Source organism: Sphaeramia orbicularis, chromosome 12, assembly GCF_902148855.1.
Source record: "Sphaeramia orbicularis chromosome 12, fSphaOr1.1, whole genome shotgun sequence".
Lineage (NCBI taxonomy): Eukaryota > Metazoa > Chordata > Actinopteri > Kurtiformes > Apogonidae > Sphaeramia > Sphaeramia orbicularis.
In genome coordinates, this window is record NC_043968.1 from 47770413 (window position 1) to 47797900 (window position 27488).

The following is a 27488-nucleotide window of genomic DNA, read 5'->3' on the forward strand; positions in this document are numbered from 1 at the left end:
GGACGGATGGAGGAGGAAAAGTCATAGAGGACGAACACAAGATGCAGTAAAAGACAAGATCACAGGGGGCTTGGTTATATCCCGCTGTGTGTGTCAGCTTATTACTCTGACTGCAGGGACCACTACTGCCCCTAAAAATAGCATTAATATCACATTCCAACATAAGAGAATAATGGAATTATTATAAGACACAAATTGTTAATCCTGGGCTGCTGAATTTCTCAGGATGACCACTCCCTGAGGCTGGTCAATAAATCCAGCTCCTTGATTCAGCATTCTGTGCAGGATCACAAGGGGCTTTCTGCGTGCTATTCATCAGGAGGACACAATCCTGATACCAGGGTGAGGGCTGAACCACAAGTTTCAGCAGGGTTAACACACAGCCTCTCAAATTCAAGCTACAACAAGTGCCTTGTCTGCAGAAGCCAGCCAAAACCATTTAAGTAAATTAAGTAAATCAGAGTGAGACAGACTGAAAGAGAAAAAACAAGAGATACTAGAATACTTATGAATCTGAAGTTTAATAACATATGCATAAATCTGCCTATGGGACAGAGCTAATGCAACATTAACCACAGCAAGGGATGAGACTTTCTTTGTAGTGCAACCAAACCCAAAATTGAGGCAATGCATGTCATAACTCATGTCCAAATTGAACAAATACTGTGACCAATCTTTGACTCAACTTTCAACTACATATATTTAGGCCACAAAATTAAAAATTTAAATATCCACACAAACAGGAAACTATAGCATCTTTGTGAAAATTCATTGAATAAATTACAGTAACCTTTATCCCAACTCCACAGGCACCAAAGGTGCCCAATGTGTGGCTACATGACTATGATAGATGTCATATGATGTACAATGAAAAGTCACTAAGCCCTTTCTAAGGCTCATGCTATAATAAACTTTATGCACCAGGGAGAGCTAAAAATATAGACCAGACAAGCTGACATGCTGCATTTGCAGAAAGCTGCACCTCGTTCAGAGGACCATCAATAATCTTCATCATTCATCTCATGCTGGATGTTGGTGGTCTGTATCAAAGACTTAATACTTTGTGGAATTTTTTCACACATAAAGCTTAATTATCTGTTTTGCAAAGGACATATGACAATTAAAATCAAACTGTATTTAGAGGGTAAAAATGTCTACTTGTTATTATACTATGATCATTCAACACTTATTTCTTCTATTTTCAGACCAAAATCACATTGTAAAAACATGAGGTTTCAATTAGAACAACGAATGTATCATATATGTACTGTGTACTTTTTATTTTCAGTTAATATTTGATGTCAAATTAATTAGGCCACTAAAATAGGTAATAGATATATTAGAGATCACTGCTCACTTTTGTGTTATGAGCTGTGTCTGATGTTTCTTTCATCACATCTTCTTTGGTAACTGTCTTGATGTTTATGTTTATTTGGGTGAGATAATTTTATAAATCTCACCGACACAAATGATCATGTTTTGATATTTGTTTTGTTTTCCTAGTTAGGAAGTAATTAAATAAATAAAGGATAAATAAATGAATGCAGTGCAACAAATACATAGAAACATGACTGACAAAAAAACAAGGAAAACAAAAACAAAAAACTATGACCAACATTTAGCATGAGCATGGAAAGATAACTTCAGACACTGTCCTTTCTCAACCTAAACTCAAAAGCTGAACCAGAATGGTAGGGGATTTTTATTTGTGTTTTAAGACAGTAGGAAGATTTCTCGATTCCCAGGTGGTGATGCAGATGCAAAGTGTGATCAATCATTCTTGATTTTTTGCTTGGTTCAGTGGTCTTCCTCTGGAATTCTAATGAAGGAGAAGCCTAAGCAGGCTTGGCTATCTGACTAAAGAAGCATTTAGATTATGTATGCTATGTATATATTTGACAGGGAGTGTGTCTGGATGTTTTTCCTCTCACCTTGGCCTTCCCCACGGGACCACTAGTGCAGATCCAGCAGCACAAACCCTGTCACCCTGTCGGTCATACTGCCTCAAAACAGCTGAGTCAGACTCTCTGCTTCATTAGAATCAGGCCACAATCTACAAATATTTCTACTAGTGTGAATTACAAACATGAGATGCTGAACAACAGTGTAAAAATATGCACGTGGGTTGTGTGTGCTAGACGAAAAGCATTTGAGGAACACGCAATAAATCGATCAAGCCAGGCACAGAATTGATATATGTATGTCCTTGGGGAGAAAAACACAAAGTTTGATGTAGTGCACTGACCCTTTGGCTGCCAACATCTTCTGTACATCATCATAGTGCTGTCAGGACTTCTGATTTGATCTATGTATTTGTTATCCAGCTCTGCTACAGTGAATAAAGCATATGGTAAGAGCAGTGAATGACTATGCTGATGAGAGATTTTCTCCCTGGCTGAAATTTAGTCACTGGCTTTGTTCCATGTTCTTGTGACTTTGGTAATAGAGACTAACAGGAAGTAAACAAAACAGATAAAGACATGAAGCCAAATATGCTCCTCGAGGGAAGTCATTAAACTCTGTGTTAACTCTTTTACTGTTCTGTTATTATTCTTCTTCTATGCAAGTATTTTGGATGACAGGAACACTAAAGGGTTAAGACAGTGGTCCTCACTCTGCTCTTAAACCAGCAATACACGTCCATCTGCTCATGTGGCCCTCCTACCTCAGTACCAAACAAATGCTAAAAAATCATATTTTATGACTCATACACTGAATAAACACAGTGCTTTTTTGATTGAATTCTGACTTTAACTTTGAATAGATTTCTATTAGATGTTTATTGTGTTGTGTGTGATTTGATTAACCAATGAAGCTACAAAACACAGGACTTATACTTGATTTAAGCTTTTGGCTGTTTTGTTACGTCAACACTGACAATAACAATAAAATCTCAATTAAGAGAAATACAATTACTTACTATAATCTCTTTTCGTAGCCTTGTGGTTTGCTGGAATGTGCTAAACCCACTCCCTCTACTATCCCACGCTTTCACTTTGTCAAGTAACCAGCATCAATACTGGATCAATAGGCTGTGTTCGATATTATCATGCATTAGTGGTGTGCTTGTAGGGTAAAAGAAAGTGTGGTTGTAGGCAGATGTGAAGATGGAAAGGAGCAAACAGTGTGCAATCAGGGTTTCTGGTGGGAAAAATTACCATGTCAGTTAATGAGGCTAAATCAGCACACCAAGCAGTAAATTAACATTTGGTATGGTGTGGTGCATGAGCAACACATCCTCACTGGTAACAGAGCAGCCGTACAGCACAGACACACAAAATGTTAAAATGAGACACATTATTTATCATCATTGATGCCACTAATGTTTGGAAACAAATCCAACATTACATACACATTTCCAAATCTCTGAGGTGTCTGTCTTACATTATTGCTTAATGACACGTAACATTAATTTCAAACTTTTTGTATGACTTTTGAAGGTGATACAGAAGTATATTAATGTTGCAGCATTGGATTTTACCACAGCCTGCCTGTGGTACCGCAGTATAGTGCATGAATGATAAGCTAAGGCAGACAGGCAAACGGAGTCAGTTTGGCTGACAGCAGCATGTAGGGAATTCCAGAAAGCAAGTCTTTTAATCGTTTCTGAGTACTGAGTATACAGACATTTGACAAGCTTTTGGGAGGAGGACAACAGAAAGTCGATAGATACTTTCTGCATGGTCGTACAGAAGTGACTCCTGTTTATTTGTTTCAGTTACATAAAGGATTGGCACCCTGCACAAATGTTTTAATGTACATAAATTATTCTTCTGCAGAGCTATTCTGGTAATAAAGTTAGGTTGAAAATACACCAATCTACATATTATAATAAATCATGTTTTGTACATTCACATATAGTTTCATAGCTTTAATTGTCAATATACTGTATGTTTCACATTGGTCTAAATGACTAAACGCTGTTGGGTTTATATAAACAGGGTTCCTACAGGTTTCCATGAGTTAAATTTAAGACTTTTTAAGACTACTTAGAACAGAATTTAAGGTCTGTTTCATATACTGGCAAAAATTTGTGACTCCTAGAATTTTTTTACTTACTTAATCCTCTTCACTCCTAAGGAGTACAGGGCCTCCGCAAGGTCTTTCCAGGACTCCTACAATTTAGGACAATGTATTTATTTACTTCAATACCTTGATTTCCACCGTTCTGAGTCATTTCTTACCCAGGGCTGGAAAGTTAGCGATAATTGGTTCCTAATTTCAATATAAATTATTGGGTTGGAACAGGTGGAACTGAGTCAACAAACGCTACTTTCTTTGCAGCTTGGACATTTCCCAGACACATTTAAACACAATCCAGTGAACAAGTTTATGGCAACATAACTTGTCAAATCAAATTTAATACCTTTTAAAGACTTTTTTAAGGTATTACATGCAGATTTGTAAATTCTAGACTTTTAATAGTTTTCAAGACCCTGCAGGAACCCTGATAACGGATGCACAGAAATTACTGTCAAATATTTGTCCCTGCCATCTCATAGATGGTAAAGCTGTTTCTCAAACTTGTATGACTGAATTTGTGTGTTCAAAGATAAGGCCATGGGTGCCTCAAAAATCTTTTCACACTAATTTTGTTTAATAATTAAGATTTCTTCATTTCCCTGAACAAAATAAACTCACATCAGCTATTCACTATCAGAACACAATTTCATAATAATGCAGCTCTAGTTTGTGTAGTTTACTGCAATATTTAGTGTATGTGGTTAAAATATTTGTTTCATATGTTAAAACTGTGTTCAAAGCCGGTGTTTTATCTTTCTATAGTAGGGAAAGGATAAATAACCAAAAGTCAGACATATGCAACAAGTTTAATATTATGATGAGTAGGTCTGTTCTGAAAAGTTTCCTGCCTTTACAATGAGTCAGAGAAACATCACGCCTAGTACCAGAAACTGAAAATGGACGAGCAGAAAGCAATTTACCCAGTGTTAATTTTATTATTTACGCCTGGGTTTTTCTACTGTAACAAAAATGATATCCATGAATGTGAAATTATTAAGTCAGCGCAACAACACAATCAAAATTTGCCGCCAAGGAATTTAAAAATAAATAAATAAATAAATCACCAACTCTGTCCTCTACCTCTGTTTCTGCTATTAAAAAAATAGAGGGAGCAAGTGGAAAGAAGAGAGGAGTCAGAAGAATGAAGACTAATGAAATGAGAAGAGGAAAGATGGGAAATGCAGTGAAGGAAGTAGAACAGAAGCAGAGACAGCTGATTGAGAAAAGCACCCAGGGAATGGCTGAAGAACAAACAGTTGCTACACTTTCCCCCTTTCCAACTACATTTTAAAATTGAATAAGCAATGAAGTATTTATACAAGTGCAGTGTGGATTTTCCAACTCAATGCCTTCGTACAGTAGGTGGCAGATAGTGATAGAGCATGGAAACATGCAGTATTGTTGATTTGTGTCTCCGCTTTTTTTGCTACATTCATACATGTCATGAGCATAATGACCTGTTCAGACACACAGGGCAGAACCTAGCCACAGGGGAGCAGAAAGATTTATAGAGAATGGAGAAGGGAAAAAAAAAAAAGCAGAAGGATGACGCAGAGAAAACGCTGTTGGATTTTGCTTCTAGCTGTCTCCCCTTGCTGTCGCAGCCTGGCAGGCATCAATGAGTGCTGATGCAAGCTCTCTCAGACCAGGGTATGAAGGGATATCAGTGAATGAATGGCAGCTGGTCCTGGTGGGGCTGTTCTTAAACCGCTGATGTTGGATATCACCCATATTGATACAGTATTTTTTACAATTTTGTAACAATGCTTTTCACAAGTGTTTATTTTAAAACAAATTACATCACATTTTCAAAATATGTGTGTGTCATTCTGATAAAATGTAGGGTCACTGAAATTGCTGCCTCTTGGTACAAGTAGCTGCTCTTCTCTCTTTAAGCTCATCACTCAATAACCAATCTATGATACTGGACTGCACACATGCTTGTAGACACACACACATCCACATAAAACCAATAAAACCACATACACACGTGCACACCTCAATAGATTAAATCAGGGTTACATTATTTGCAAGATGATACTCATTTCCAGATCACTAAAACACTAAATCATATTTGTTTGCTTCAAAAATTGTTGAACAGTTACCACCTAAAATCTGTATTACAGGTGATTCCTTCCATACACCTTCTTCAAACGGCTTTTTCCCTAAGCCCCAACTGTCTTTGTAGGAAAAGAAATGATCTAATGTGTCAGCACAGGAAAAATGTAGTTGTACAAGGAAGCTGTGAGTTTAATTTATAGCCAGGGGTTACATCTGGGCTGAAGACTATATTAATAATATGCATTATTAAAATATTAACCTCTTTATTCACTGTAGTTCTGCTAGAATGTGTGAAGAGAAATATTTGTACTGTCAAATGATACAGATTTGTCTAGCATTCTAAATTTTGCAATACTCTTACAACAGCCTAAGATGCCCCGGTCAATTACAAAGGATTTATATCAGTGACTGCCCTTCTTAATTATTATGCACTTCACGCTGTAACAACTCAAATGGGGCAGAAAATCTTACATAAAATCCTTGGTTTTCGATCACAGATTGTATCCATTAGCCAGAACATGTACAGTAAAATCTGTTTAGCTCAGCAGATGAAAGCAATGGAGTCAGGGTGTGCCTGAGAGTGGCTGCTTCAGTGCATTAGTGGGCTCCTACAGGCCACATGATCCATGTAGACCTTGAGAAGCACTAATTCCATTACATAATGCCCAGCTCCAGGTCTAAGTGTGTGTGTACTTTGTGGGCATATCCGTGTGTGTGGCTTATTGCCAGTAAGCATCCGTTTCACTCTTCCTCTAGTGATTCTTTGGACTGAGTAGCCACACTCATAATGACTTTTGATTAATTAAATACATCACTTGTGCAACTTAGAGACAAATTAAAGGAAAAGCTGATGGAAGTGGTCTATTGTAGAAAGACAATACCTCCATCCACAGCAAGCAAAGCGTGACTTAATGGTTTGATGAAAATAATGTGAATGACTTCAGATTTCACAGAAACTAGATTTCAATCCAAGTTAAAACCTATGGGAGATTCCAGACTGATGTGTTACACAGCCCTTTGTAACACCATCTAAACATCCAATGAGGGAACTGACTGGGACGAGGTACCAGGGTAGGGCTGGGAGATTAAGTCAAAAGATTATAGCATCATATTTTTAGGTAGAATAGTGATCTATGATCTGATCCAAAATTTTTCTCAGTTCTTAAAAATTTATGTGAATTATAAGCAGGGAGGTGGATGTAGCCTATCACTTGCAGGGTTCTCGCTAGCGTCATTGAAATCTCAGCGTCAGGGCCCCCCAGGGACGACGCTGAGATTTCACCTGCGACGCTGTCTTTCAACCAGCGTAGTGGTGTTCTTTTGTGTGTATTCTGCCCCTGCTTGTGTGTATAGCGGCTAGCTCGGCAGATAGATTACAGGTTTCTCAAGAAAAGCCGGATGCCGAAAACCTCTCTCCAAAGCTTTTACTTGAGACTTCACTGTAAAACTGCAACATATGTACAAAACATGTCTCAGTTATGTTCTTTGTTACAGCACATTAACATAGCATATAATACATAGCATAATATACATTCAAATGAATGAGAAACGACCGCTAGCTCGATGCTAACATAAATGGGAAAATCCATAGACATGCTAACGATTAGCATCTTCAGATCGACTTAAGATTTACGTCTTTTAATCTAACAACAAAAGTTTACATCAGAGACAGGTTTTACTATTCATTACCACAACAACTGAACATAAAATACTCACAGGCAAACGTTCTTTCTGGCCATACAAACAGCATGAGAGAAACATGTCTGCTACTTCCTTCCCATGTCTGAACTGGCTATGGTAACACCGAAAGGACAAAACACACGCCAGTGCAACTTATTCCGACCACTACAGGGCCCCCTTTGCTTGCTTCGAACAACAGAACATCACAGTGTGTGTGTGTGTGTGTGTGTGTGTGTGTGTGTGTGAGATCATCCAGCGTAATGATAACGAGATTTGAATTTGAAAAAATACATTCCTTTGTCTTGGCACAAAGCGCTGCAGACAGGAAATGAGAACAATATAATCAACACCCCTTTGTGTGCCTTGGTATTGTCTGACGCCCGCCCGGCAACATCACTTGCCTTACGCTCATTGGCTGACAATGAGACTTCAATCAATTTATCTTATTTAAATGGCCCGATCACCCGTGGAAAATTATATCTAAAATTGAGCCGGTGCATGCATGTAGTGTGAGTGCCGCTCCAATTATCGCTAATTTCGTGCAAGTGAATATTTTTCTATGATCATGTCTGCGTCAAAACGCAGGAGCAACGCCAAACGCAAGGGTAATATCCCATCGTTTTTTGGCTTCACTCCTTAAAATTTGCCCTTCAAAATGCAGGAAATAGTGTTTCAGAGAGTTATGAATTTCAAAATTTTCCGGGGGAGGATGCCTCTGGACCCACCTACAAAACTCGAGCCATGTATGCAGTGCGCGCCTGTGTACATGGTGACCCTACGCTACGGATGTACTGATACCGATACGAGTATCGGCATCGGCTCCGATACTCAGTGTGTGTACTTGTACTCGTAAAAGATATCCGATACAAATGCACCGATACCACTTACGGCCGTGTGACATTCCCAGTTAAGTGCAGCAGGTACGAGGAGGAGGAATAATGTGTGGGGAGTGTGAAGAGTGTGGAGATTTAACCAAATAAATGACGGTGATAAAAGTTACGCTGACTGCAAGTAATGTTATAGACACAGACAGATACAGATGCAGCGTTCTGTCCGTCCCCTGCGTACATTCCATCTGTTTTCCAGGTGTTCATGGATGCGTACACAGAATGAGAATACCAGTGGGTGTACGGAGCGGTGCGGACCGCCGCCAGCAGAAGTGAAAATGAAACTTCTCGCTCATTTGTCTTTTCTCTACCTGCTGAAGCTAAGCTTTTAAACCTTACCAGTGAAAACGCTGCAATATTAGTATCACATTAGTGTTACCTCTGTCGTCTCCATGTTTGTTATTACTGACTTTCCTCTTCTTCTCAAAAAACTTTACTCTTCTTCGTGGTATTTGTCCAGTATGGTTAATTAAGAGTGGCGCCCCCTGGTGGATTAATTGAGAAACGCTCATTCCAACACATTAAATCGGTATCGGTATCGGCAAGTAGTCAAATGTAAGTATGGAAAATGTAAGTCTGGAAAAAAGTGGTATTGGTGCATCCCTACCCTACGCTGTGAAAAAATCCTAGTGAGAACCCTGGCTTGTTTTCTCTAATTTCTGAATGAGTCAGGCAGAGGTGTAAAGCTTTTGTTATGTTAAAAGCACTTCTTTTGGGGCTGATATTATTGAAAAGTGTTGATGAATATAGAAGAAACCCAAAACAGATCTGCTCATTGGTATCTGGACAGCTGCAGTGTTTCTATTACATTAACAGGGTAACTTAATTTGTCCCATGATCAGTTGAGTTTTTAATTTGAGTTTTGTACCGCAGTTCCATCAAAGTATTTGCATTGGACATGTCTACCAACATTAATGTTGCAAACGCATAATACAACTGTCTCTGCAGCTGCACCACCTGCCCCTTCTATAATCAGCATTATCTGAGTAGGAAAGTGATGATTGTGCTGTTACTTATGGATTTAATGACTTGATCTGTATGATCTCTCTGAAAAGCAGATCATACGACAAATTAAAATTGTTCACAATCTAAGATTGTGTGATGCCTATATCAGGGATTAATGTAAACAGAAATATCTTTAAATATATAATGTAAAAAAAAGTGACAATTTATTGATAGGGGTGCAACAGTACAAGTTGTACCATTCGGTATACCCCTCACAGATCGGTACAATAACGTACTGTGGTACGGCTCTTTTGTCATTTTCAAACGACATTTCCGGACCGCTTGCATTTATATTAGAGCTTTGCAAGATGACTGGCATAAGGAAATATACGTAGATTTCCTTATGCTGTCATTGGTTGGAGCCGTACACAGAGCCCAGCTACAGCATTACATGCACAAGCCAGGAGTGGCGCGAGCCGGAAGCAGCATGATGCGCGGCAAGCCCGGCCTGAGCCGGAAGTGACACTTGTCTAGTGTCAAGTCTGTGCAACATGTTATACGTCTCATCACCATCCAAGGCATGCTCACATCCATCTCATCATCCCTTCATCATCCCACCACGTGCGCTGACACATTGTAATCACCATGGTAACATCAGTCACTTCAGACTGCCTGCCAGTTGACCTCAGGGTCACAATAAACTTTGTGTCAAAAGATTTACAGCCATTACCTTTCCGTCTACATGCTCCGAGCTGGCCTTGCTAACAATAGTGATAGATATTCTGATTAACAGGTACAGGGTGGAGATGAGCTGTGACTCATAAGGGTCTCTCAATGACAGCTCACTGATATAATAGGCACAGTGGCTACTGGATCACAATGACATTTAACAACTGATGTGGCATAACAATACATTAACAAAACAAAATGCATATATGCAAGGGTAATGTACAGAGAGTCACTCATTATTGTGAAACAAACCCTACTAGGCTGACGCGCAGCTTATTACATCATACAGCTACTAAGTAAAGAAAATAAACTGACAAAAACCATTGATATAAACCTGATCTGACTGATTTGAGAATTATTTGTGCTTCTACTAAATAGTCAAAGACTCAATGGATGAAACTGTGCACAGTACGAAAGTAGTGGTTCAGAACAATGGCATGTTATACAAAAATAATACACTATAGACTGACATCATTGACAGATAAGAGTAGAGAATTCAACAAAGCTGTGCAATACATTTATTAAATGTTAATATAATGTAGTTTCATACATTGATTATGTTTAGTTGAAAACTGGCAGCCTTTCAGAATAATTTAGAAGATTAATCTGGCATTAAAGTAAAGCAACAGTAAACATACGTTTGACAAGCTGGATGAATGAAACAGTAAAAGAAATACACTGGTTAATGTAATGAATTATGTCTTACCACTGTAACACACTGAATTATAACTTACATACCATATTAGATTATTTATTTGCTTTTACTGGACCCACTTAAAGCATTAATCATGCAAGAGCTGCTGCCACATTGCTACAGAACCATTTCTATACAAAATGTCCTTTTAATGGAGTAAAATTATTTTCTCCATCTTTATCAAAGGTGTCTGACAAGGCACACTTATCTAAAATGCCTCAGATCTTCAGATCAAAATATACGACAGACTTGAGGCCTAGATAAGCACTCAGAAAAGGCCTGATAAATATCGGCCATCATGCTTCTATTCTCGAATCTTCCTGCGTTTGTTCGAGCAGGTACAGATCCGGGGCAACATCAGATACTGTATCAGAGCAGGTGCTCAGCCAGCACACAGTAGTGGTGTGTAGATAGATGGGTAGCTCTGGTCTCAGATGCACTGTAATCCTAGGCTGGCAGGTAAATATAGCCCGTGGCTGCTACGGGCTGGGCTGAGAACTGCTTTGCTCTGCTCGACCTTGGCTCATCCTGCCCTGTCTTTCCTCAGAGGGGATGAAAGGCACCAGCCCACAGTTTCATGTACATTTTCGATTTTCGAAAACTGATCTGATCTTAAAGTTTACATATACACACTAGGTTTGTACTAAACTTCTACTGCATGCAAAGAAAGCTTAAATAAAATAAATGTTTCTCATATTAATACTGAATCCTGATGAATACTGAGTTTCTACACCATTTAATTAGCTGTAATTTTACACATGGTGAGAACCAATGCTCAACTTTCAGAAGTTTTTGGCTCTTTAAACTTATTTATCTCCTGGTATGGGGAACTGTAACTGTTCTGGATAGTCTCATAAATCCTGTATTCAGCTGTTTTCACCAGGCAAACTGATAAAAGTGCCTGTGCAAGCAGTCCAGCACTACAGAGCAGAAATAGTTTGCAACTTGCTTGAGGAATGGCAAATATGTAGAAAGCTAAAGAGCTAGACATATTTCCACAGACTTATAAAGACCAAAACAAGAACAGCATTTAAATTGGACTTACATTTGTCAGATGGCATCATCACATTTGTGTATGACAGCTGCTGTAATGGCTTATGTTTACTGCATATGAAAGTACAGACAACATTTAATCTATAGCCTTAAGCTTTATTTTGACATGCATTGTTCCCTTGTTACCTCAAACAACTTTAAACAATTAACACACGTCCATTACAGCAAATAATTTTACTACAATTATATAACTATCATGTTCCCTAAAACAATCCATTAAAAGGACAAAGTATTAGTCTTTTGGGTTCTAGGCCATGCAATTTCAAGCTACACTCTAGGGTACAGATAAACATAATCAATTTCCTCGCTCTCCCTACAAAAATACACTGAATCAACGTCTTCTTTTAAAACTACCTCTTTTCTTAAATCTGGGACAATGCACAATACTGTATGTAAACACAGAGAATCACATACAAGATGTAAAATGGTTTTTAAAAAAGTTTACAGAGAAAAGAAATTAGAGCTAATATCAAATGCAATAGCCACATTGAAGATATAACCAGAGCAGTCAGATATACATATTTATAATGTCCACTGGGCTACTTCAGATGCAATTGCATAAGTTGTTGAGAATGAAATTAGCCAAACTGAATAAATTTGATTATGTCTGATGACATATATGGGCCTATTCATTAATACAGATACAAATTTTCATTACCAAAGAGAGGCTTTTTAAAAGTTTTCAGATTTTTTTTTTTTTTTGTATGTTGTTCTTTGGCTGAGCACAAATTTGGACAGACAGGCAAAGAAAGAGGCAGAGTGGGGTTTGGCTAATTAGGGTTGGATATCCATACGGTTACATAAAAGTGGCATGAGATACCCTGGAGGAGCCTTGCTGTTTCACTCACATGCACACTGACTGTATGCACATGCATGCACACAAACAGCTCCTTTGAAGACACACGCAAACCACACACACACCCTCATGCACACAGATACAAAGGCCACACACTATCCATTAGCAGATCCGTAAATCCATTGTATTTTAAGTGCAGGCCTGAAGCAAACAAGAAAATGTAACATCTCAAGAGGCCCGAGATTGCTGAGTTTCTGCAATGAAATATTTCATTTCCAAAGTTGTCTAAAAAAACAATACAATCTGTATGTTATCACAACCAAATACAATAATACTACAAAACTACACGGTCATGGGTGTGCACCTCACTTCAACTGACAGCAGCAGGAACAACTGGTGGAATTTATAATAATAAGCATGGTGTTGGAAGACATGAATCCAATTATGATTAACACTAATTTTGAGCTTTGAGTGACAGAATGATTATTATGTATTATTATTTATTTTACTAGTCAGTCCAGCAACTAGAGGCTCTATAGGAACAAATATCCTGGCTGCAGCAGATGGTAACATAGGACAGTGATTGTCCTGGTACAAATGTAAGTATGCCAGCAAACTGCTCCACGTCGATTACAAATAACAAAATGCAAGAGCAGTGAGCGCTTCTCTAGGCCACAAGATTAATCAATTACTGAAAGCTGGCTTTACAACAAACCTCACAACATTGGCAATACATTTAGAAACAAGGTTGTTTTCTGTTATCTTATTATTTCCAATCTGATTTAGATCGGTTTTCCTCTCACAACAATCACCTGCATTCAGAGCATCAGTCCTTCATATACTGCATCCTTAAGAAAATAACAGAGGAGAAAAAAAACATGTAATGAGCAAGAGAAGATGATGATAAAGGTCATATAGAGAATTCAGACCTCTAAAATTGCAGCTATATGACAGGCATCTTAGCCAGCAAAACTAGTTCCATGTTACTGCACGTTCACTGCTGATTCTTTAACTATATTACTGTCAAGTCTATCTAAAGTTATGATACGATCTCTGTTGGCACTGTAGTAGATGACCTTTGTGCGAGCTGGAGAGGAGTAGGGAAAGAGAGATGCCATGCTGCCGAGTTTGATTTACATCCAATAGAACTAATTAACATCCCCAGAACATTAAGACCTGCCTCTGCCTGCTCTTCCCTCTCTGTCTCTTTGACTCACTCCCTCATTCCTTTTGGGAGCAATAATCTACTGGAGGAAGAGAGACAGATTCTAAGACAGATACACAGTGAACAGAGAGAAGTTCCACGGTTGCTGATTGAGGTTAGAGAGAGGGGGAAAGGCCACTAAAGCCAATGCAGTGGAGCACAGTTATGGTTGTCTGCCACAACAAAATCTTTTCCAGTCCTGTATGAAATGTGCACTAACTGAAATCCTGCAGAAAAATAACTAATGTTTTGTCAAATTAAAAATTAATGTACGGGTGGGAAACAAATAGTTACAGACTATAAAGTATTGAATGATGAATCATATTTTCATCATCATCATAATATGAGTATAGCTGGGTTCCTCAAACACAATGAAAAGGACAAATATTGTAAACAAAAGTAAATATAAATAAAAAATATAGTATTTGCATGCATCCTGCATTGACATTTGAAATTTAAACATTTGATCGACTGAGTCCTAAGTCCTACATAGGTAATTATTCATACCATTTGGCCAATCAGACAAAGCCCTAGCTACTGAGCTAACTGTGCTCACAATCAGAACTGTCGCCTGTGAACACTCACTGTCCCAATTAGTATCATCCACATAGACCTCAATGTTAAAAGATACATCTGTAAAACAGCTGACAGGAAACCTACAAAGGGACACAGAAATGACTCTGATCATTTGCAGTTTTTATGACATGGACACCCACAAAATAGAATCACATATGTGTTGTCAGCGAAATGTACAGTCTGAGGGTTAGGGTTAGGGTAATCCTAGGGTTAGGGAATAGACTGAGTAAGATGCCACATGCGGCGATGGTGGGTGAAAGGTTAGCCCTCATGCACAACGAATTTAGACCACACGTGTAATGAGCCACATGACGCACAAATAACATTGATGCGAAAAAACTTTGCTGGCCTATGAGCTCTTGAGCAACTTCAAAAGACACAATTTTTGGGGTCCAGAATCCACGTCTAATAATATAGTCATGGGATGAAGAGCAAAGAAACAGTGGTTAACAAATACCTTAAGATGAGTGACATTTCTGCTGTTATTTGGATTCAGGAGAGACAACATGTTCCAAACACTGGTAAAGACAGAAAATGCCTGAAGACATACAGTAGATAATTCAGCAGATATAGCCTACATAGTGAATGTGCACTCTTCAATATCTGTACATGTGTCCTAAGTCATTGCAAAATTTCAGATTCTCCTTAAATGCAGACCTACTACTGTAAAGCAGTAGTGTTACACTACGACTATAGCAATAGTTTAGAAGTAACACTAAGTAGTAGTCTTATGTGGTTGTATTTCAGTTAATGCCATATACAACTATACTATGTTACCCAAAGCATTTAGTTGCTACTATTGTGTCAGTCTGTAATGCCAACACTCACAATATTCACCACAAAGTTAATAAACCAATCATTTTCTTATCATTGCCAATGAATGTCAGATTTCTCACCAGTGCAACAATCTGTTCATTTACCTTCTGGCACACACTCGTATAATATTCTCACCTTTTTTTTTTTTATCTCTGTCATTTCACAGGTCTGTGTGGTAAGTGATCATACCTGTAGCTCAGGCCTGCCCTCAGGTTAAATGACAAGAGCCATTCATTTTATGTCAAAAAGGATACAGTTCATTGAAAAATTATGTCATCCTCACATAACCGGTGTCCATGCCATTCAGACTGTACATAATCTACTGTGTGTTTAGTGTTAAGTACCAAGGGTTAAGTTCTTAAATCAAATAGAATTCTAATTCTATTTCTAATTCTGTATGTAATGTAAACCTAAACTATGGCATTTATTAAATGGAAGAACCTTATCTTTACAAAGGATGGTATGATACTTCTGGGAAAATAAACTGTTTACATATTCCCATGTTCATTTACTGTACTAACGCACCAGATATATAAAAGGCCTCTTCATCCCAACATTATATTACATGTGTGCAATTAGATGAACATAAAGAACAAGAGCAAGATTCCAAATCTTTAAATGTCATATGTCATGATTTGGACTTCAATACATTTCTGCGTATTTCTGCCTTTGTATTGCACATATACTGATCTAACATCATGAACACACATGCAAACAGTGCATACATATTTCACCTTTCAAAAGACCCTTTGTAAGCACCAACTCCATATCAATATGCACACAAAAAACATTAAGAAAAAGACAAAAAACAAGAGCCGGTACTCCAGTGATCACTGGGGCTTTGGTATGATGGCATGCTGTACTAAGGGGTATAATTAATGACTTTTTTTCCGTTTAGCAAGCATAGTTTACAATTATCATAAATCATGTCAATGGTTGCAAGAAGCAGTGCACAGCCACACAAACCCAATAAAACCTACAACTTAAGGCACAGCTAGACTGGAGAGTGAGCAAGAGAAGTGAGATGGAGAACTCATACACCTACAGGATGATAATGCGCCTAATTTATGACAACACATTTGAATAAAAAAACATCTTTCACGTAAAAATATGACGAGTTGCAAATACTATCTAGTGAACTTAATACCATCAACTATTTTTTATATATATTGATAATAATGTAATAATGTAATGCACACTGCAAACATGCACCAAAAAGGATTTACAGATGAGTTAAAACTGCATCTATTATTAGAGTGTACCTCCATCTTCTCCCTCCATTTTACATCTCCCCCAATGAAAAAAAACTGTAATATGGGGGAACACACCAGATCTAAGACCATGCAGAGCATGTTAATGCCGATGTATAACAAGCATACATTGTTTGCAGCACACAAAACTTGCATTAATACGAATGAGCTATGCCCACAAAATGCTGTAATCTCCCGAAATGCCTTAGAAAAATCACCTGCCTGGTATTTAATAGTCTATCTTGGTCAAAACTCCACAGGCATAACAAACATGATCTTTTCCTCCACCATGGCTAAATTCTGGCCGAGCAAACACCACCTGTACAAGAAAATACGTGCTTGGCTGGTTAGCCCTGCACACACCATCTGAGGCCACAAGACCATCTGTGCAATCACACATGTGAAATATGCATCTCACCAATCTTGCACAATAGATGCAGAAAGAAGCAGAGATGAATTAGAGAAAGGCAGGTAGAAAGGGAGTGATGGATGAAAGAAAAACCGTCACCTCCCCTGTCTCTGGAGACTGCCAGCCATACCTTGCGTCTACGGTCCCTGGATCGATTCCTCTTTTTTATCTTTTCCTCCTCCTTCTCCCTCTGCTCCTGGGCGGCGGCCTCAGCGAGGTCCTTGGTCTTGCGGAGCTGCTTGGCGGCTTGCGCCATGGTGCCGCTGCTACTGCTGCTGCTGTTCCTGTCACCGTCGCTCCAGCCCTCCTCTGATTTGCACTACCACCAGTCGTCCCTGTTTCCTCTTCCTGTGCCCCTCTCTCCCCGGAGCCCCGTCACTTACTACCTCTCCTCTTGTGGCCAGCACGGCATGTGTGTTTGTAAGGCGGGCAGTGGGAACGTCCGTGCCTAGATATGCTTGTGGGGATGAGGGCGATGCTACAACAGCCACAAGACAGCCTCCAGCAGCCACAAAGAAAGATGCTACAGCTAGTGGCAGTGGTGGTGGTGCTGCTGCTGCTGCCTGTGCCGCGGCTGCTACTCATCCAGTCAGCTTGTACTGCACTGAATTGCCTCCCCTCCCCCTTCTTTCTATCCTACCTTCCTCCGCTCTTTCCTTTCTCCTCCCTCTTTCCTTCTGCCTGCACAGACCAGTCACGCAGTCCTGTACTCATCATGGTGGGGATCCTGCTGCAGAGGTCCCTCTTTTTTTTTTAAATCTTTTTAACGTCCTTTTCTTGTCACTGCTCTGTCTTCTTTTCTGCAAAATGATTTTCTTTCACAGTAACTGTTGCTGGTGCTTGCATAAGTGATTTTTAAAAAATGAGGGCGCCAAAGCTGTGAAATGCCTTCAAATGATTTTTTTTCCTCTCACGTCTTCCCTCCTTCTGACCATGGCTTTTCCATGGCACCTCCCTCCTGCAAAAGAAATATAAAGAAAGAACAGCAGTGAGAGAGACTTATGCTTGTAAAGCCAAAATGTACAAGATTTTTTAAACGCTAATATACAGCTCTTGCTCTTCTGCTCCCTGATCATTTTCCACAATCAAAAGGTGGTGATAAGGTGGAATGATAAGGAACATTAACATCTACACCCACCTACTTCAGTGTGAGAAGCATACAGAGAGGAAAACATCAACAACATGAATGCTTCATAAAAACTGAATGCCCACTCCCTCCCGTTCCATTTCACCCCTTTTACTCTTCCATTACATCAGGAGGACACGCATGAATGTTTGATGTAGCAATTCAGTAGCAGATGAGTAAAGACAGGAATGAAAAGACAATAGGATGCGAGGCAGGAAGCAAAACACTATGAAGATTCAAGCTCAGTAAAATTCACTGTAGCAGCAATTGGTCCATAAAGTTCATATTACTGTACAATGCACACCTTTTGTTGTTGCCTCTTGATGTTAGGTTTAATCAAACATTGCCAGGTAACAAAGTCATAGCATTATACATATTATCCTACAGCTCGTACATTATCAATATAAAATACAAGCAAATATTTTAACCACAAAGGCAGAGGAATTTCATCCAAAGTATCATGGTTTCCACAGAGGTCATTATTTTGATTATTTTGGCCTTCTCCACTGACATCCATTTCATTGGTCCACACACTAGAAAGTAATGTAACCCTACACTGCACAAGCTTCACCGCCCAGAGACTGATTGGTCATGTATTTTTTTTTATAGGTGGAGATAATAAGCAGATTGCCCTTCTTCTCACTCCTTTTTGAATATGTATTATATGTCTAATGTCTTAGGTTTAAATGTTTTGTTTATTCATTTTCTTCTGTTTTGACATTCATATTCGAAATAAGTACATCAATCAATCAATCAATCAATCAATCAATAGAGAAGAGGTTATCACACTCATACAGGCATATTTTTAAATTAATTTGATTGAAGCGTCTAATGTTTATTCAGTTGCATAGATTGATATTGTGATTTGACTTATTTAATGCCATACCAGGCTCTTAAATGGTTATTACAGACCTCTTTCCACTACTACCCCACATTTATCCTGTTTTCACTATGCTATAATGTATAGTACAACCAAATATGTTTTACACCTTTTCATCAATTTGTCATTACTGTAGTGTTTAATTACATGATAGTTAGGTTGGAGGTATTTCTAAGACTGCTACACACTGTTATTTGTTGAAATATTAAATGATTTCACAACATTAAATAAAATGATAAAAACTGTAGGGTAGTGAATGTGTAAAAAATGATCAAATTACACTATTAGATTGACTGTCTTGTTTTCCCTCTCAACAGTTACCATACTGTATTCATATTCAGTTTTATTTCAGCGATATGATATATTCTCTTTGTAGCTTGTACTTCAATATCACGGACATCAAAGTCTCCTTTTCTCTTTATTTCAGTCTCATTTATTTACATCTCCCTCCCCTGCCAACATAAAACGAAAGATGCACTATAGCATTTGATACATGTGATGTGACTGGAATACGAATACATTTTTATGCAGTTACAGATGGCATCTGCTACTACATTAATGGGTACAATGGTTTTATGTGAGTTAAACTGCATGAAATATAACCTGCTTCACTGGAGCAAACCCTGTGACTATTTCTGTATATTTACAATGAAAAATACCCTTCACACTCATGGCATTAGTTAGGGCATCTACTTTCCACAACCCCATTTTCAAGGTTGTGTTTGAGTTTTCATGTTTATCTATTTGAGCTGTAGCTTTGCATTTTCTTGTGCCTGTTAACGGATCTATTTAGCTGCAGGCAATAATGCCAAACACTTCATTGCACTGTGCATTTGCCTAAGGAGATGCATACACTTATTAAATAAATGTCAGGTTAACCAGATGGATTACTGCCAATAGAAATTATCATATGTTAGTTACAGGCCTTCCATATAGTAAACATTCAGGGCTAACCTAAGGTTATCAAGACTAAATATTCAAATGGTTTCCTCAGTGTTAAATGGCAGGCACAATTGCTTTTGGATAATCAGTCAATATAATATAATAGTCACTTACTAAATAAACCACAACAGAGAGACCGTGGATGTATTGTGGTATCACATCATAGATGACTCAACCATCTTTAGTATTCATTACGCTGTCAAATTGTTTCTATATGATAAATTACATGATAAAATAGTAACTGTCATTAGTATGTGTCCCTTATCCTTAATGTGTTAATGTGGAGAAACAACTTTAGCATTAAGACAATTTCAGCTCAATTAAGTTTTTCATTAAGATTTTTACTATATATAACTAGTCAACCAATAATATTTGCCCATTACTTTTACTAAATGAAGCAATGAATGAATTTCATCTAGAAAAAAAAAAGTTAAGCGTTTCCCTTTATTGAAAACTCTACTGAAGAAACTGCATTGTTATAGAATTAGCGTTTACACTAGCTCAAATTTAGCCACTGGAGAATTATTATTACTATTTTATTTATTATTTATTTCTGTTCCTTGGCCGTAAATTACAGCTAAAATATTTCAAGTTATAAGCTGCTAACTTACCACTAAACTGATAAATTAACAAGGTTTTCAGCCGGGTGGCAGCTCAGGTAAAGGGTTACCGTTAGCTTGCTAACCTACTATGCGGGTTTTAGCTAGTGTTAGCTAACAGGGTAATGCTAGGAAACATTAGCAAGGTAACACAAAGTACCTTGAACACAAGAAAACGTTTCAGTACATAGAGTTTCAAGCTAATGTCAAAGAACTTGTATATTAATATTAACTACTGCTTATAAACTCTTTGCTATTGTCATATGAGGTTCATTAAAATACTGGACACATTTAGCTGATCTAGTTAGCTTACCATCTGCGGCACAGCTGAGCTGCTTTGGGTTTAGTGTGGTGTTGCGCACCAGTGTTCACTGTCACACTGTTATATCCTACTATTAACAGTCTTTTGTTGTTAGATTCACATGTGCTTTTCCTAATTATCAAATAAAGCATGTCCTCTGTGAAAAGGCCTGGCTTCAGCCTTACATAACTGTACAGACAATAGGCTTTATTCTATTTTTGGTAACTACATAAATCCTATAAGCGCTCAACTTGCCAAATCTTTGCCATTAAAAAAAAAAAAAAAAGAAAGAAAAGAAAGAAAGAAAATTAGATAAATTTTATCTATCTATCTATCTATCTATCTATCTATCTATCTATCTATCTATCTATCTATCTATCTATCTATCTATCTATCTTTTTTTTTTTTTTTTTTCTGAATAGATTCATATCAACTCCCAATGAATTTTGAAATATTCCTACTTCAGTATTCTTTTATACAACAAAGAATAGTAAACTACAAATACACTGGCTCCTACATTTAAAAAAACTGTTTGCTGTTTCAGGCTCTCTTTTGTCTTTGGGCAGGGTGTTACATATTTTATAAGCAAAACATTTAACAGTGACTTTTGGGACAAGCTTGCAGTAAGATTCCCAAGGATACTGCACAAATATGATTAAATACATTAAGACTTTATCAGTATGATGACTATATTCAATTAAAAGAAACAAGGGCAACAGTGCAGGGCTAACACAGAAGTGTGAAATCTGTGTTCGGTGTCATCTGCAATAGTTTATTAAGCTACTTGAATGCTGTATGGAAGTACAGCCCAGTATTTATTGAGAGCATGTCACGGTCTTCATTCCTGAGTGGATTAAACTGTTTCCTGTAGCCTGTGATTTATGACTCTGCAGTGTTGAGATTTACTAGTACATCACTGCTACTTAACGCCTTTAACTCCACTGTATCAGCTTCTCATTCTGACTGTGTAAGAGCACCATCTGGTGGCAGCTATTTGTTATTGCTACTACTGGATATTTCATTGTATTCCCTAGGCTGTTGTATTGACAACTAACGGAGGTTACACTGAATTTCTCAAGGAAAAGCACTTAGTTTGCACTTCTCATGCACACTTTATTTACAGTAGGTCTATGTGAACATTTCACATATTTTATATAATACTTAGCTGCTCATTAATGGCAAACTTTTCTATTGATCAGATTTTTTTCAAACAAGATGCAAGCTCACTATTTATTTTTTACACTACCAGTGAAAAATTTGGACTCACCTTCTCATTTAAATGACATGAGATGGACCACAGATGGCTAACAAGTGCTCAACATCATTGGGAACTCCTTCAAGACTTTTGGAAAACATTTCAGGTGTCTACCTCATGAGGCTCACTGAAAGAATGGCAAGAAGGTGCAAAGCAGTAAGAAAAGCAAAATGTGGATATTTTGAAGAATCTAAAATATAAGACATGCTTTGAGTTATGTCACACTTTTTTTTAACTACATAATTCCATGTGTGTTAATTCATAGTTTTGATGCCTTCAGTGAAAATCTACACTGTAAATAGTCACGAAAATAAAGAAAAAAACAAGTGAGTCCAAACTTTTGACTGGTAGTGTATATACTGAGAAGAAAAAAATCTGTAATATTGTTAGCAGAAAACAGGTGTTGTTTGCTGCCTTTTCCCATCTTTCCTAAATGTCTTTTGTGTTTGTTTCTTTTTTTCCACAAAATGATCAATTTCCAAACAGTACACCATTTTTAATATTGTGATACTTTATACCTTATTTTGTTGCCCATTTGTCCTTTTTGTAGTTTACTTTTAGGCATATATTCATGCTTAATTTTGGAACTAGATAAAGTAATCAAACAACAATATGAAACAGTGAACTTGTGCTGTTGTCTGTGAGGCATGGTAAAAGTAATTTAGTTATACTATTGTTCTCTTATAACTCTTATTATACTGTTCTTGTCATTTGACTACAATATTAAATGCTATGTCTTAGCTTAATGTCTAATTACCTTATGCTTTTTGAATGTCTTTCCAGTTGTGTCACATGCCATCTGGCCTGACTCCAAAACAGACTCTGTACCCACTGGTCTTTGCCCTTGACCATGACTTGCACTTCTGTCAGCAAAAAAAAAAAAAAGCATTCTGGGTTTCAGCCAATGCTTGTGTCCATTTACGAAATAAGAAGAGAGTCCCTGAAGTAGAAGGACATGTCTTTCTCATCACCTTAACATAAGGTTATACATTTCGATAAAAATCTAAATCTGGACAGTAAGAATATAAAATGAGGCTTCACAAGCACATCACTTTTTAGGGCGATTCACAGAACATTGCAGCCTCTGGTAGACTTAACATCAATTTGACATTTTTCAGTTGCACAAGATGCAGTTTTATAATGTTCTACTCCTTGTATTTCAGTTTTCTTGCATATAGTACGAGAAAAAACTTCTTTATGCCAACATCTTTACATCTATCACCAATCCCTTCAACACACAATTCAACACACTTGCACTCTTTAAACTGTAGGTGTCAGTGAAGCTTCAACAAATGAATCCACTCAAAGGAAAATGTTTTCATGTGCTTGAGTTTATACTATTTAATAGAATTTATACTATCACCAAAAGCAATATAATAAGACAAGTTTTATTGTGACAAAAAAAACCAGCCAAAAACACTGCTTTTGTTTTGTTTTGTTTTGTTTTGTTCTTGCTCTCAGTTGCTGAGAAGGGTTTCTATATGTTTCTATATATAAATATTGAGTGAAAGTGTTGTAAGTTATGCACAGTCATTACATTTTAGGCCAAATCATTTCAGCTACAATGACTTTTATTATGAATAATGCAAAGAGGAAACAGAGAAGATCACAACAAAATAACCAATAACTAAGGATGAAAAAAAAAACATGCAATTTAAGCATAACAATTAGCTATGCTGCTGGCAGTAATAAGCATTGCTCAGCAGGGTACGAGTTAAATACAGCTATATATAAGGGCACCAATGCAGATATAGTCAAACAAAAAGAAGCCTTTAGTTTGCTCAGCAGTTTAGCTGCTGCAGTACCCTAGGACAATAGGGGGGTAGACTTCTCTTCTGGAGTATTTTATGATTAATCACAGCAAAAGGACAGAACTGTGTAAAAATGAGTTTCTAACAGCTCATAAAGACAGCAAGTCAGAAAAAGTGCAGCTCACATAAGTTTGTCATTATAAAATACATCTGTTGTATGTGAATGCCTCAGAATTTTTTTTTTTTTTTTTTAACATGAATGAAAAGTACTTCTGAAGTTGAAGCAGACTTAAAAACTATGCTTGAGTACTGGATAGGTTTAAAAACATTTACAACTTATTCTTGGGATGACTTCTGCACATTTTACCACATCACAAAAATTATATTACTGCTATTGATTTATACTGACGCAAAGAAAATGGCTTCAGAAAAAGGCCCAGTGTTCTTTCTTATCAAATCTCATGCTGTGCATGACCGCTCCTCCATTAAGGACATTCATCATTAGAGCTGGGAATGCAAGGCCCACTTTTGGAGCATTAAAGCCCTCAGGGGCGACAATCACTTGGCTGACACCCAAAAATTATCTCAGAGTCACCCTTGTGGAAGCCAAGATGCCACAATACTGCAGACCAGCTTCCTGTCAAGGAGAAGAATAATGCAAACTTTCTCTCTTACCGTCTGAAATGCTGATGAGGAGACTAGCACACACGGCAATTCTGCATCGCTTATAATACAGTCTCCTTTTTCATTGTCAAAGCCCTTTCAGTAAACAGCTGATGATGGTGCAACTTGGATATGTTTATCATCCTTTAAACACAATTATTGGATTCCTGTTTATTCCTTAAACTTACACCACCTAACAGCATTCAGCTTTCTGTCTTGTTTTTGTGACATCTTAAGAGCGCTTATTAACACTTTACCTTCACCACTATGCCTGGGTAACCCCAAAATACCTGCTCTGTTCTTCCTGTGGGGCTGCAGCCTCCATCATTCTGCCGGGAATCTTGCTGACCTCTGAGGCTTGGATTACCTGGCAGAGCCTGGGAGAGCAGCTGAAGAGCACTTGAGGACAAGACTCGTGCTGCTCCCGATCAATTCTTATTGACTGTGCTTTTTTTTTTTACAGAGTTACATTACAGTGAATGTGTTTGCTTTGCAGTGGTCCTGCAAAATGCAACAGCAAAACATTGTACCATAGATTAGGAGGTACAGCTGAAATATAGATGTTTGATCAGCCTTAAGTACTATTTTTTTTTACTGTGGCTATAATTATCAGATTATGTCATGATGTGAAGAAATAACAATAATGCACCAAAAAGGGATAAAAGAGTAAATACAAGAATGTAAAAAGACTGTTTAAAAACTTAGCTCTTCATGATCATGTAGTGCTCAGCCTCAATGATACACATATTGATCTTGGTGAATGAATGAATGAATGAATATTTTTCTTTAAGGGGTTACAATGCATGCTGAAAGGGATCGCTATTCTTATAATTCAGTACAAAAATATTCCTTGACGTCTATCCTTTGGAGGAATAACTCTTCTTCTTTATCATTATACCCCAGTCTTATCTGCTTTAACACCCCCGCCCCCTCTTTTTTGAAGGTCTAATCCTTCAGAGAAGATGCTCCCCAAATGCTCATAATTGACTTCCGTAATGATGTGGTATCACATTTACACTTATTCCAGAGATAACAGTTCCTAATAAGTGCCACATGCTTTAATAACCAGCCATTAAAGGCATTAAGGCCATTCCAGTCTGAAGAAAACCTAAAACCACTGAACAGACTGAAGGATCATCTAATTAAATACATTTAGATGATCGCACTAGTCTGTTTGATGTCATTAGCTCTACTACTAATAGAATGAGCCAAAAAACTGAAGTGTTCTTTCTGAAGATAACTTGAAGTGTTGTAATATTTATCTGTTGTGAAGACATAACAATAAACTGATAAGTATCGAACCTGTAGCACTGTTTTTTTTAGGACAGTCCAACATCTTACTAGAGTGCCCCATCGCCCACGCTGCCTCACTGCAGAGAGACAGAGGTAAAGAGGCAGAGAGAGAACTGAGGGTGCTTAGATCAGGAGAGGGAGGGGGCAGCGTTTTTGGAAATGGGGAAGTGAACTGCACTGCAGCAACTGGGCGTTGTCTCTTTATAAAGGAGGCAGAATGAGACGGAGAAGTAGAGGAAACAGCTTGATGTGTTCAGGGTAAGTTCACTAGATAAAGATGTGTCCAGAGGTCGAGTTAACATGTGAATCGCTAACAGAAGTTTAAAGTTACAGTGTTATGAGGGCTTCGATCCAAGTTAAGGTGGCTTCAACTTTAGGACCTGTTATTATGGAATTGATTTCTGAATGCTAAGAGTTTAAGGATTGAATTAGTTTAGTCCTATCAAACACTCACATCATTTCTGTCTTTCTTTCTTTATTTATTTTTTAATTCTACATAGGAAAAGAAATTGTCCCATCTCAAATATGTCTGGATGAACTGTCTTGAAAACTATACATATGATATTGAATATTATTCATTTTGCTTATCAAACACAATTGTGGAGTAATTTTGACCTTAAAATGTTAGTCTCGTTTAAAACAAAGAGAAAATAAAGGTGTAGAAACCAAAGACCTAGATTTGTGGTTCATTATCGTCCTGTCAGAGTTGCTGATGTTTTTCTCATTTCCAGGGGTCAGTCAGTTCTCTCTCTCTCTCTCTTGTTTCTGCATAAATATTGAGTTTCTTGTGCAGATTTAGTTCCTGTGTCCACACTTTTAATTCTTAGCTGATGCTGCAAACTTTTACAATATATCTTTTAGGTGGCTTTTTTTCCAAAGTTTGGAGTTCTTGTGTGTTATCATTTTTAACCTGTTCTGTTTTGCTTTTCACAGATCCGTAATTGCACTGTTTCAGTTGCTCAAGTGTGTCATTTTCAGTCCAATCAAATGATTAGAAATCAGTCCCTGGGCACCATAACCATTAGTCGCTCTGTCTAACCTGATGTTCTGGTCGTACATTCAGCTGCTCAGTGGGGAAGTGACTGGGTCAAATGAGGATACATCCCATGCACATATTACAGAAAACCTCAGTGCAACTGTCATATTGTAGTATATGAAGCCATAAAGTGCAAACAGCTCCCTTATCGCCCAACCCACCTTAAAAAGGGCCATATAAAGTTTAACGCTGTAAGCATTTTCCCCCCCGATTATCTTACCCGTTACTGTCTTTCTTCCCTTTCCTCTGTTCTGTCTCCGTTAACCCCCACCTCCCACTCACTCTTTCTTTCTCTTTCAGTCTCTACCTCTATTTCACTCACTTCATCCGTTTCTCCTTTCTTTTGCCTTCCCTTTTTTCTCCTCTCTCTTGGCCAGGGAAATGTGCTGTGTCTGCAGGGAGGTTATTTGCTGCAGGAGACGGGGAGTAATTGATAATGCTGCTTTTGCTATCAGGAGAGCTGTGTTTGCTTTTAGAGAAAACAAGACAAAGAGAAAGCGACAGAGGGAACTGCAAGTG

General features: G+C 37.8%; 1 protein-coding gene across 5 annotated transcripts in view; it reads right to left on the bottom strand.

The window, feature by feature from the left end:
• The window catches only part of ank1b (ankyrin 1, erythrocytic b), a 96568-nt gene extending 78529 nt beyond the window's left edge, over positions 1-18039 (bottom strand). For 2 of the 5 annotated variants that reach the window (XM_030148902.1, XM_030148901.1), the window contains exon 1: positions 17254-18039. In XM_030148902.1, the coding sequence (XP_030004762.1) occupies positions 17254-17379 (126 nt within the window). In that variant the 5' untranslated portion in view covers positions 17380-18039. The remainder of the gene's footprint in view (positions 1-17253) is intronic. The other 3 variants (XM_030148903.1, XM_030148905.1, XM_030148904.1) reach the window with 3 other exon arrangements.
• Between the last annotated feature and the right edge of the window lie 9449 nt (positions 18040-27488).